The sequence below is a fragment of the Podarcis liolepis genome (assembly GCF_965112155.1).
Source record: "Podarcis liolepis genome assembly, chromosome: 16".
NCBI classification, from domain to species: Eukaryota; Metazoa; Chordata; class Lepidosauria; order Squamata; family Lacertidae; genus Podarcis; species Podarcis liolepis.
The window spans coordinates 33,204,727-33,218,157 of record NC_139567.1 but is presented as its reverse complement, the minus strand read 5'-3'; the positions used below and the strand labels follow the sequence as shown (position 1 = coordinate 33,218,157).

Here is a 13,431-nt window from a genome sequence, read left to right as displayed (position 1 = left end):
TACTTCCAATGTTCTAGCTTGTTCAAAGCTTGTTTTATTCCCTGCACCCCTCAAAGAAAGATCAGAACACCATTATTTTTCCCAGTTCTTTTACAAGTTTGTTTTGTAAATAAAATTAATTTATTCTACAGCACATTAAAACTTTTTTTCACATTTAAAAAAATCGTATTTACAAATTAACATTTCATTTTGTAATTGCGGCTCCTTCGGTCCTCATTTTCTTCCTTCGTTCTGATTGGCACAGAAGAAATCAATATGGACAAGGGTGCAATTCCAGCCATGGCTCTCCATGGAGAAGGGCCCAGCAGTGGACTATAGCTCTTCTGAACATCAATAATCCATTTCTTGAGGGGTGGTGGTGGTGCAGGTATGAGGTTATCTACAAAGGTTCCCCTCCTTGCTTTTGTATCGCATTGTACCACATGTCCCTGTTGCAAAAAAATTTCCCAATACTGTATGTTACATCCCCGCACAATAAGGCTGCAATGCCTTCATTTATAGACATAAAGACAGGTCCTGGATTTGAAAGTCAAGAGGCATTTATCTCATAGGATGGCGGTTTGTGTCCATGACTTGCTTGCTGCTCTAAAAGGTGCTACTGATCAAATGCCACGATTCAGAACTTTCTTTAAATGAAGAGGTGCAATCAGCAGCTGCCTACGACAACTGTTCCTGGTGAAGAATGGAAAGACACCACTTCCGTCAAGAGTTTCCCAGAAATCTTAAAGAAAACCATGGAAACAGGTAGGTGGTAAGGCTACCAACTGAGAACCGGTCCCAAGAAAACAAACAGGCAAGGTGGTTTTGCATTCTGCATTCAAAGCTCTCATAGTTGTGGTATTGGCCTAAGAAACACTGATGGGACAAATAGTTGTTCTTCAACATGGGACAAATGTAAGATCACCTACAAATTAGGAACAACTTTGGCCAATTTAACACAAATTACTCATTTGGAAACTCCCTTTGGTGCAACATCTTTATTGCACATGCTCATGTCATATTGATAGGAATTATTTAGGTTTATATTTAAACTAATATTAATATTTGAAGTCCGTCTTCTAATTTGACCCTATTATAACTATGTCTTTTCCTTCCTTCTAACAGGAACTTTTTTTTTTAGTCAAAGGAATGAATACCTCACATCTGGAATTACTGCTTTCATACACAATTATCCCTTGGGCATGTTTTGAAACCACAGTACTGCTGTTACATTGCCAAGCTGATCTGATAGGTGAGTGACAATGTGACAGGCTAATAAGAGCAAACACTTTTTTAAGAGTGGCCGCTAAGTGACACATCTCTCCAATCTCCCTGGTTTAGACTGCAGTCCCAAACAGTCTCAGTGGAAGCAAGGGTCAAGTGAACATAGCAAGGCTTCTTTTCAAGTAAACATAAACAGGATTGCACTAGTCGTGTTGCAAACCCAACACAGTAGTTTTCATCAGTTTCAGTATTTACACACAGGTGCTGGAACAGTGCAGAGACCACCAGCCCCTCCCTTTATCTCCAACATCCCACTTGATTTTGATTCTGGGTTGATGTGTAGCTTAGCTAGTAGTTTAGGGGGGGAAAGAGCAAGGGAGGGGAGAGATGACACGAGGTGTATAAAATTATATATGGTATGGAGAAAGTGGATAGAGGAAGGTTTTTGTCCCTCTTGCCTACCCACCAGGGCCATCCATGAAACTGAAGTTTGGCAGATTGAGGACAGAGAAAAGGAAGTACCGTATTTTTTCACTCTATAAGACGCACCAGACCACAAAAAGCACCTAGTTTTTGGAGGAGGAAAACAAGAAAAAAAAAATCTGAATCTCAGAAGCCAGAATAGCAAGAGGGGTCGCTGCGCAGTGAAAGCAGCAATCCCTCTTGCTGTTCTGGCTTCTGGGATAGCTGCGCAGCCTGCATTCGCTCCATAAGACGCACACACATTTCCCTTACTTTTTAGGAGGGAAAAAGTGAGTCTTATAGAGCAAAAAATACGGTAGTTCTTTACACTGTGCAGTTAAGCCAAGGAATTTGCTGCTGCAAGATGCAGTAGTGGCCACCAATTTGAATGGTTTTGAAATACTTATTTGCGGAGGATAAGGCTATCATGCTGGCTACATTGCTTCCAACATCACAGGCAGTATGTCTCAGTACCACTTGCAGTTGCTGTTGTACTTGAGCCCGGCTTACAGGCTTCCTGCGGCCATCTGGTTGGCCACTGTGAGAACAGGATGCTGGACTACAGAAGCCTTTCGTCTCATTCCCAGAGGCTCTTCTTTCCTTACACTCTTACAAAGGAGTTAATGGGCATTGTTTTGGGCTAGATTTCTTTGCCTTTAGCTTAAGACTCTTCAGTTAATTTGAGTTCCGAGGCTGCTTGGTTGAAGTTGTTTGATTTATACATATTAATGCTGAACAGGAATTTCTGCAAGCTAGACAAGGACAGGTTTATGATGTCGAGTTTGCAGCTTCCCGTCTCTGCTCCGGGCAGGCTTCATTAAGTAACTGTATACAGTGGATCAGAAACCTGAGATTCCTTGAAGATTAAACCAGAATCTGTTACAGCTCAGTTTACAGGATTCTAGTGGCTCTATGCTATCACAAGCATGTATTAGAACAAGGGTGGGCAGTAGGTAAATCAAACCTACTAGCAGAGCACCAGATAATTTGAAAAAGATTGACATGGGTTTCTTACTTCCTCTTGTGTAATAATGGGGGGGGGGGTATTTTCCCCTTCCCTCAATTAGGCTGCTGAAGTCAATGTAGCTTGTGAGTAAACCAGAAATAGGTGTGTGTGTGTTTTCTTTTTTTTGGGGGGGGGGGTTGAAATCTCTGCTCTGTAGTAGCTCAGATATAGCTTTGTATAGGCTAGTCACCCATTGCATGACTCATAGGGTACATGCATATATTCCAACACCACTTTGCACTTGAGGTTCTAAGGAAAAGCAGGCCAGGGAGGGAAGTCTACACCCTGTGAAGCCGAATATATACTTTTATGGAGTAGTAGAATTTTGCACCTGATCTGAGAATTATCCCATTCAAAGGATGTGTGGGATTTCCCTTTGATAGCAGTAAGACCATTTCATTGAGAGATGTGTTGGTAATGAAACATTAAAAGACAGCACTCTGCACCTACCAGCATCAGAGCCTTTCTTCATGTTCATTTCTTTCAGGGGACATGACATGCAGGAATCCAGTCTTGAAAGGCTGCTGGAATTAAGATGCAACCAATGCTTTCAGGCCACAGCAGACATAACTGCAATCAGGATGTAATGCACCAACTGGTCCGTCGCTATCTGCCAGCTGAAACCTATGAACTAGGGACCAAGAACCTGGCACCCTCCAGATTCTCTTGTACTACAGTTCCCATCATCCACAGTCCCTGGTTATGGTGGTTAAGGCTGATGGGAGCTGTAGTCCAACAACATTTGGAGGGCCACAGGTCCCCTGTTATAAACCATGCCTGGCTTCTGTTGTACCAAACCACCCCCTCAAATACTGATCACTGACTGCTCAGACATAACATTTGCAATTCTTAACATTTGGGATTCTTAGAACCTGAAGGGTGCTTGTTTGTTGGAAAGTGGTGCAAAACGTGGAGACAATTCCATGTTGTGCGTCTGGAGTACAGTTAGGCAAATTAAGAATATATGGAACTGCCTGATGGGAGTGCTTCTAGACATGGACAATTTAGCAGACCAAATCTTTGCTCTTCTGCCTGGAATTGGAACAACAACTCTGCTTTCAGACTCAGGTCCCTCTTACAATCATAAAATTGAAGAGTTGGAAGGGACCAGGGTAGTAATCTAGTTCACCCCCTGCAAAGCAGGAATCTTTGGCCCAACATGGGGCTCAAACCCACAACCCTGAGATTAAGATTCTCATGCTCTGCCAACGGAGCTATCCCTGCTATTATGGAACCTTTCCCTAGCAAATAAGTCCAGCCTATCTTTGTTGGTTTTTGAGAGAGCTCTAAAGATGTATATATATAAATTTCAATATGCATATGATCGATTGTTGGGCTTTGAGCAATTGTCCGTGCTCATTTTTACAGGGGTGTACAGTGATTTAGACCTTGTTGTTTTTATATATTGTTATGTTGTGTTATGGATTTTTTTTGTATACCATCTTTTGAGGGCAATGTACTCTGAAAGGTAGTTTAAAATTAAACATTTTGTGGGGAAGGGGTTAAATACTGCTTTCCCCACCCTCACTGCACTCCCAATTCCTCCTCTATTTTTAATTATTTTTTTGGAGCAGGGCAGGGAGAGAAAAGAAACAGAGGAGAGAAAAGAAACAGAAATAAATGAACACTGTTTGGAAAGGGAAGAGGTACAGAGTTGATTCCTAGAGAAGAGAGGTGGACTATATAGAGAAATAAAAGTCTGCAGCAATCAATACAGGCCATATCCAGCAAAGGAAGCTACTAAATAGCAGCACAATAGGCCACCTGCTCCTGGGGAAACTAGATAACTGTTCCATTGTGGGGCTTTTGTGGGGTTTCTTTTAAGAGTTGGATTATCTGCGCACACAAAAATGGAAGCTGAACAGGGAAAAAAGACATGGGAGGAGCATGTCATCATGCAGATACACCATAAAAGTAGGTGAACACAGTGTGGCCATTCCTCCACAGTGATTGCTCAGAGTGGAAGCCCCTAATAAGTCAGATTTCTGGGTCCATCTAGTCCACACCAAAAGAAAGCAACTGGTACCTGTCCTTGGGCAGCCTCTGTCTCTAGTTTGCATCAATGTCAGGCAGCACCATACATCCTTTGCGCACAACTGTACTCCAGCACCAAATGTGGAGTTCTTCAAGAGGAGGAGATGAAGACTATCATGAGCCCAACTATTTACAGTGAAGATGAAGAGGACCACAGAACCCACACCACACAAGACAGCAGCAATCCAAGAAACAGTTCCTTTGTTAGCTTTCCCTCTAAAACCCTTGGGTCCTGGTGATGAATTAGCTACTAGGGGGCTCAGTCCCAATGCAGTTTAAAGTTTTACAAACACTTCCTGTTTCCATCTGAATGAGACCATTAGGGTGGGAACAAATAACAGGTAAAGAGGTCTGGCTCCATAGAGATGCAGGAAAGAGCATCCCTATTTCTGGATCATGCTCCCGATATCCAGGTGGCAACCATCAGGAGGGTGTGTGTGTTTTTCACTCTGTCCTTTAGCTTGAAGAGCTTGCTATCATTGGCCATCCTTCTGGCCCAGACAGGAATAGGAAGGGCCACCTTCAGTTCATAGTATGGGAAGAAGACAGGGAAGGAAACCCTTTGTAGGCCAAAGAGATGGAAACACACACACAGAGGCCAGGAGAATGCCAAAACTGTTACGATAAGCAGTAAACCAGCAAAGAGGCAGGAACCTCAACAGGCTTATTAGATCTCCCCACCCAGGAGGGAGGGAAAAGAGAGACACCAGGCCACACTGAAAACCAACCATTCCCCATCAGAAGGATCAATAGAATGAATATTGGTTCTCTACGGCTCTGGTTCTGCTGCGCGAGCCCTCGCTTTCGTGGTAATCCTCTGCCCCAATGGCGGCAGAATCGAACAGGCGCTCGGTGCTGTTGCTTCGGCTTCGGGCGCTCAGGGTCCCCTCCATCCGATGGTACAGCGAGTGGCTGGCCGAGGAGGAGGAGGAGGAAGTGGTGCCCTCAGAAGGGGAGGCTGGCTGGAAGGTGACAGGGACAAAGCTGGAGAAGTAGTGTTGCGACTGCAGGTCGTTTCTGCAAGTGGGCTGTTGAGAAGCCACAGCGGGGGACGGGCTGACCTCTGAAACAGGAAAAGGAAGTTGTCACAGACACCAGCAGCCACACAGCGGTGGACCTGACCTATGCAGATCCCTGGTTTTTCAAACTGAAGTTTTACAATCACATATCCAACATACATAATAAAAACAAGATTCCAAAGAATCTCCTAGACTTCCCTCCTCCCCTTTGTGGCTCCTACTGTTAGTCATTTCCTCCTGCATCTTTTATAATAATCCAAATATTTTACATCTCCATTACAGTGGTGCCTCACAAGACGAAAAGAATCCTTTCTGTGATTCTCTTCGTCTAGCGGTTTTTTCATCTTGCGAAGCAAGCCCATTAATGGATTAGCGCTATTAGCGGCTTTTCTGCTGATCGGATCAGCTGATAAGCGGCTTAGCGGCTTAGAAAAAGGGGGGGGGAGGAAAAAACCCCCGCAGGAACTTGCAAGGCATTGTCGTCTTGCGAAGCAAGCCCATAGGAAAATCGTCTTGTGAAGCACCTCCAAAGCGGAAAACTCTTTCGTCTAGCGAGTTTTCAGTCTTGCGAGGCATTCGTCTTGCGGGGCACCACTGTATATCCAAAATTCACCATTAAACTACAAGTGTTATTCCAATCCTACTAATGATTTTAACTGTTTACAATGATTTTTAAGATAAATTATAAATTCCCCCCATTTCTTATTAAATTTTGGTCTCCCTGATTTCTGATTCTTCCAGTCAATTTTGCCATTTTGGCATAATCCATCAACTTGATCTGCCATTCTTCTCTGGTTGGGACTTAATCTTCTTTCCATCTCTGGGCCGATAACACCTACACAGCTGTAGTCACATATAAATAATATTTTCTGCTACATTGGGCCATCTACTGTATTTTGATTATGGGTCATTAATGTTTTTTAAACACTGAGGACTAGTTCACTTCATCAGGTGGGATAAAGTGTTATCCAGACTTCCACAGATACGCACAGTGTGTGTTTGCATGTGTGGCAGGATAATATTTCATACATTTGATGAAGTGAACTGTAGGCCCACAAAGGTTTAAGCCATAACAACACTGGTTAAAGTCTTCTAGGTGCCACGAGACTCTAGCTTTTGTTGCATGAGACTAACCCAGGGGTCTGCAACCCACGGCTCCGGAGCCGCATGTGGCTCTTTTACACCTTTGCCGCGGCTCCGGGGTGGATACTAGCGAGGGGAGGAGGCGCATTGTGCGCCCCGACACTCCCCACTGTGGCGGGCGCTGTACTGGCTGTGATGTCGCATGGGGGCGGTGCATGCGTTAGTCACGCACCGTCCCAACGTCACCCTCCCGCCCGCTGTCAGATTGCGGCTCTGGAGATATATTTGTTTTAAATGTCGCAATGGTTTTGTGGCTCCGTTTTTTTTCCTTCGGAAACGGGTCTAAGTGGCTCTTTTTGTCTTAAAGGTTGCAGACCCCTGGACTAACCCCACGAAGACCGCTGACCACAGACGAATTCTCTGTGGTTTTCAATCTCTGCTCAGGCAGGCCTCAGCTGGGGTTGAGACAGCAAGAATGGGGATTTAACCTACCTGGCAAGGGACTCTGGGCCACCACATAGCTACGGAGGGTTATATCAGCAGAACCGCCTGACTCCAGGGGTATGGGGTGCATGTGAAAATGCCTCAGCATATCAAATATAGTCTGGAACCAGAGATGTTGGACGTGGCACTGGCCGTTTTCATTCAAGGACAGGCGCAGGTGCTGTAAGAGATTAGAAGGTGAATGAATGATTTTTAACCAGCTACCATAGAATCGTAAAATAATATTGTAGGAAGGGAGACCAATGGTCATCTAGTCCAACCCCCTGCAATGCAGGGATCATAGCTAAAGGATCCTGACAGGTGGCCATCCAACCTCTGTTTAAAAACCTCCAACGAAGGAGAGCCTGCCACTTTCCAAGGCAGTCTGTTCCACCGTCTAACAACTCTTACCATCAGATAGTTCTTCCTAATATTTAGTCAGAATCTCCTTTCTTGAAATTTGAATCCATTGGGTTCAGGTCCTAATCAATGGAGCAGCCGAAAACAAGCTTGTTCTATGTGGCAGCCGTTCAGATACATAAAGACCACTTGCATCATATTGTTGTGTTTCCAATGTCTTTTTTAATCTGCTTATTTGTGCCTTTTTCAGAAAGAGCTGTTATTTCCTAGAAAGCTCTGGGCCGGAACTTTAATGATTTAGAATACTTATATCCCAATTTTATATTTCCCCCAAAGTTCTTAAATCGGCTTTCGAAAGGTTGACACAACACAGACGCATTCAAGTGTAGCATCAGGAACGGAAATAAGATGGTGCCGATGCAAAATAGACCAAACCTGAGAGGATCACTGCCGCCTTGGAACTTCTCACCACTCAGAGAAGTGGGGTGAGCATACCAACGATTGATTTTAATTTCTGTAAGCTAAATTTCAGGTGGCGCCAAGAGAACAGGATGGGAGAACATGGGGCTTCCATTGATCTGCCAGCTTTGTATCTGCTTGATGCATGCAAATGAACACATATCCCTCACTCAACTACCCCAAGTAGTGGCAAAGAATCAAGGGCTGTTGTGCCTGCAAGACACGTTGCAGCATTCCCACTGCCTCCCCCTCTGTTATTGGGAGCAGGCAAGGCAGCCGTGTCTCTAGATTTTGGCTGCTTTCCTCTACCTGGCACTCATGAAGCTCTCCATGCCAGACACCAGGCTATTAACAAGCCAAAGTAGTCATCGTGGTTTTGGTTGGTGGTTTCTAAGCCTCTGGCTGTTTTACTATTTTATGCCTATGTACAGGCATGTTGCCAAGTGCCAGTGACTCCTTTCAACCGGAAGGTTTATTCTCAACCCCCGAAACCATATTTGCAACCAAAACCCTTCAGTGGCAATGCAGATCAGCTTGGAGTTGGAGAGCTGCTGCCAATCAGGGTAGACAATACTGAGGTAGATGGGCCAGCAGTATAAAGGCAGGTTCCTGTGAACCAAGAAGTCATCAAATCTTAACTTTAAATGCTCAAGGCAGGCTAACAGCTCAGGGAAACACAACTGCTGTAGCTCCAGGATAAAACAAAAACGGTCCCTTGACAACTTGAGACCAACTTCCTTAAAGGATTGCCTTGCCCTTTATATGCCCACCATTTCAGGTGCCACATAATATTAATTCTGCACTTCTAAAACTGAACTTTAAGCTTGGCAGCATCTATGCTCTGGAATTCCCCCCCATAGACCCCAGACAGGCACCTTCATTGTTCTCTTTTCAGAGCCAGCTAAAAACATTTTTGTTCAGGCAAGCCTATCCCGACATGCGGGTGTGTTTTAGTCTGCTTTGGGCTATTGCCATTTTTAATTACTGATTTTAACTCTTGTCTTTTGTTGACAATTTTAATGTTTGTTTTATTTTTATGCCTGTAAACTGCTTAGAGGTTTTGCATACAATCAAGCAGCACTTTTGCTTTATTTATTAAATGTAATGATCACTTTTCTACCAAGGTAACTCAAGTGACTTAGAATATATTTAAAAATGCATATATTATAACTGCGTTAAAATCTACAAGACAATCCAGATGATTAAAAGCCAAAAACACTCATGCCTGGTGGGAAATGCATGTTATTGGCTGGTATCTAAAGCTATGCAATGATGGTGTCAGGTGAGCCTTCCTGGGGAGAGAATTCCACAAGCAGGGAGCTGCCATAGAAAGTCTCTTCTCATGTTGCCAACCTCCAGACCTCCCATGGAAGAAGGGCCACAGCTGAGAGTATATTTTTATAAATTTTGTTTTAAAGATCCATCCATTCATGAATAATGGTCACCTGCCTTGGCTTTCCCCTGGAAGTTAAAGGTCAGCACGTATTCGCCTGGCCGTGTTTCACTCTGTCGAATGACAAACAGCCCATGGCTTCTGGCTCCACCGAAGAGGACCAGCTGAGCAGCTTTGACCCGTGATAGCGTCCCATGGAACCAAGGGAAGTCCAGAAGGTTGAGCTCCGCTTCCGTCTCGCTTTCCTCCCCTGTCCCAGTTGAGAGAAGAAGGAGGAGGAAGTCAAAGGCTGGAATATTATGCTCCAAATTCTACTGCAAGGAAGTGAGATTCTGCAGGTGGGTTATTCATTGAAGGTGTATTCTGCAGCATGTTCTTGACATAGTAGCAAGACACCAGTGGTGGATTTATTCTGCTCGTAGTTTGTTTTGCAGTGCTTCCCGAATGCTAACACATTCTTGCTGTTTGGAGGGGCTATAGCCTAACTAAACTAAAACCAGAACCTTTGAGCTATAAAAAGTTAATGGATTTCATCAGGAACTTATAGGATATGCATTGATTGGAAATGAAGCAATGTGACCACCCTAAAACATCTGCAGGAGGGTGTCCTTTCACAATGCAGGCTCGCCAGTGAGGAAAGTTGTATTTGTATGGCAGATGTGTTTTGCCAAATTCACAGATCACATTTTTAGGTGAATGCTTAAAAAAAATGTAACCTATGAATCAGAACCATGTGATCTTGCTTTGCGATTACCTTCAGTTCTGAAAACTGGCATAAGTGTGGAATATAAATAATTAGAAACAATGGCCAGCACACAAACACCCGCACCCACACACACCAGCAAACCATCTGAACTGTTGGAAGGATGCATGCTATTCCGTTTAACTGCAAACCTTGTGTAACTGATCTGGGCACAGCACACACACACACAGAACTTTGATTTGACATAGCAAGCTGCCTGATACTAGGTCAGACTGTTCATTTGTCCAGCCCAGTATTAAAGACCTGCCTCACTCAGCTGCCCCACTAGACCTCCCCTGTTCAACCAAATTGGAAGCCACACCAAACTTGCCATAGCTGAGGGCTGTCCCAGGAGGGAGAGCTCCAGAAATGAAGTTAGCACTCTGTCTGGAAAATTAGCAAAACTGAACCACCTGTATCAACAGTGGGCCAACAGATTACAAAGTACACAATTCCAAATAACAGGAAAAAAGTGTTATGGGGAGCAGGGGAGAGCTGATCACATTTCTTCCAGGAAACACGGTACCTGCAGTATGGCTACCAGTAGCTGATGACTCCAATGTCTGTAGGAAGTTATCCAATGGCACATGAGCTCTGTATTCTCCTGCAGAGTCCCTGATCCGACCATGAGGTGCTGTGACAACAGTGGCAGGATTTGGCATAGTGTCTGGGGCAGCAGAGCCTGCACATCTGTCCTGAAACCGGGAGGTATCTGGAAAAAGAATTCCGCTGTTAAAAAAAACCCCAAAATCCATTCTCAAGGCTTCAAACAGCTTCTCTCTTTTTCTGCAAAGTAATTCCTGCATTGGACCAGATGACCTTTGGGGTGTATCCCAATTCTACATGCTATGATTCCAATTCACATGTTGTTATTAGCATTTTTATCCCACTCTTCAGCCAGAAAAGGTTCCCAGAGCAACTTACAAATATCATTGATAATATAGTCCCTGCCTTCAGCTTCACATTGTAAGAGACACAATACAAAAGGTAAAAGGAAGTAGGAGGGAGCAGGAAAACATCATGCTCAAGCTCAGATTCTTAGTTACAAGTGTTATCATGTCACCAATGGGTATACATTCTGCGTTTATTGATTTTTTTTGGGGGGGGAGGGAGGGAGTAAAGTTTCATTAAATCCTAAAATATCTGTTTGAGCGGGATTATAGCAGGACATAAGAAATGGGCGTGTGTACCCCAAGCAACATAGACTCTATCAAACTACCAGGAAAAGGGAGTTAAATAAAATTGCTGTAAGTTGTTTTGGTGATTTGGAGGTTTAATCCAAAATCAAGTAAGATTTAGGCTTGTTTGTGTTTCTGGTATCCTCTCTCCTATATTATGGATGTTCTGTACTATTTTATTAATACTATTGCTGCAAGTTCGTCATGGCCTTTGGCTAGGACAATAAACTTACAAACTTGAACTTGTACAGTGGTGCCCCGCAAGACGAATGCCTCGCAAGACGAAAAACTCGCTAGACGAAAGGGTTTTGCGGTTTTTGAGCTGCTTCGCAAGACGAATTTCCCTATGGGCTTGCTTCGCAAGACGAAAACGTCTTGCGTTTTTTGCAAGTTTGTTTCCTTTTTCTTAACACCGTTAATACAGTTGCGACTTGACTTCGAGGAGCAACTCATAGAACGCGGTGTGGTAGCCTTTTTTGAGGTTTTTGGTGATTTTTGAAGCTTTTCCAAAACTTTTCCGACACCGTGCTTCGCAAGACGAAAAATTCGCTAGACGAAAAAACTTGCGGAACGAATTAATTTCGTCTTGCGAGGCACCACTGTAACTTGTAACACACACCCAAATGTACTTCTCCAATCATAGAAAAGCCTCTTTTTTGTAGTATGCATGGGTTATTGGGGCCACAGTGTACACAGTGTGTAAATAAATCTGATTTTAAAATCTGATTTAAAAGTCTTGTTACCACCAGCCAGGAACTCGCAGCTACAAGAAGACACTCTGCTGGGCAGGCAGGCCCCCTGGGTGCAGGAGGAGAGTTCGATGTCGTCCCCACTGTCTCTGGAAGAAACGAGCAAGCAGTTGGATACAAGATATTGCACCAGTGACTCTCTGCAAGTATATGCATACATCTTTTTTTTTTTAAGTGCCAGTGTTCTGGATTCACTGATCTCTCAAATGAAAGAACAGCTGTTTTAGACGGACCAGACCATGTACCATAAACAAATCCCATATTGCTAACATCTCTCCTTCTGCCTCAGGTGAGTGGAGACTCCAGCAGAAGCCTCCATGGCTTCAAGAAGGGCCCTAGCTGGAATGAAGGGCCTAGGTTATGTGGTTCCTCTTCATCCGGTAACATTTCTACTGAATTATGTAGAAGGATCAATATGGAAAGTACCGTACATAAGGAAATGATCTCTCAATCTGTTAGCAGTTGCCAACATTTTATATGCTGGCAAATGGAGAATGGCAACAGTCCCAATGGTCAAAGAATGGCACAATAAAATGTGCGGCTATACAATAATGACAAAGTTAGCTTATTATATAAGGTTTAAGGAATATAGTTATAGACAAAATATTTGCATGTTAAGATGGAAGAAATATGTGGACTATTGTAGGTTTTACTGAGTCTTTCTAAGTGTTTGTTACTGAGTCTCAATGTTCTGAGGAGGAGGATGACAACTGCATTTTGTTTGTTTGTTTAATCTTTCTTTTTTGTGTGTGTTGATATGTATGGAAGATTAAACATTGAATAAAATACTTAAAACTGAAAAAACATGCCTAGATGTTTACCACTAATTTGGGGGTACCATTTGGAGGCTAATGAAAAGCAGGATCTTGAAAAATATTCTGAATAAAATCCCTGTGGGGCAGTATGAGCGCCATACTGCCATATGCCTATCACCATTTACACAAGCTTTTCTGAACTTCAAGGGCACTCATTCAGCAAACCCAATCTCAGCGCCCCCTCCCATCTTACCCAGGATCTATGCAGTCTTGTATATCTGCCACCCAGGAGTGTTTCTGCAACGAATCAATCGTTTCCAAGATATACTCAGCACCGTTTTCTACCTGGATGAAAAAAAATACAAGGGGGGGGGGGAGCCATTTTTTGTGGTATCTTAAATTAAAAGACATCCTTCATCTCTCCACATTCCCACACACATGTGCAAAGCCTCAACGGGATCCAGGATTCACCCTTAGAAAAGTGTGAAGGAATAAAATGATTCCT

At 43.6% G+C, this 13,431-nt stretch overlaps 1 protein-coding gene across 10 annotated transcripts in view; it reads right to left on the bottom strand.

Annotated features, from left to right (window-relative positions):
* The window catches only part of SH2B2 (SH2B adaptor protein 2), a 57,853-nt gene continuing 44,422 nt past the window's right edge, over positions 1 to 13,431 (bottom strand). For 4 of the 10 annotated variants that reach the window (XM_083479282.1, XM_083479283.1, XM_083479287.1 and 1 more), the window contains 6 exons: positions 13,180 to 13,271; positions 12,166 to 12,260; positions 10,771 to 10,956; positions 9,559 to 9,752; positions 7,300 to 7,471; positions 1 to 5,768 (listed from right to left, as the gene is read on the bottom strand). In XM_083479282.1, coding sequence (XP_083335408.1) covers positions 5,452 to 5,768; positions 7,300 to 7,471; positions 9,559 to 9,752; positions 10,771 to 10,956; positions 12,166 to 12,260; positions 13,180 to 13,271 — 1,056 coding nt within the window. In that variant the 3' untranslated portion in view covers positions 1 to 5,451. The remainder of the gene's footprint in view (positions 5,769 to 7,299; positions 7,472 to 9,558; positions 9,753 to 10,770; positions 10,957 to 12,165; positions 12,261 to 13,179; positions 13,272 to 13,431) is intronic. The other 6 variants (XR_014519975.1, XR_014519976.1, XR_014519977.1 and 3 more) reach the window with 6 other exon arrangements.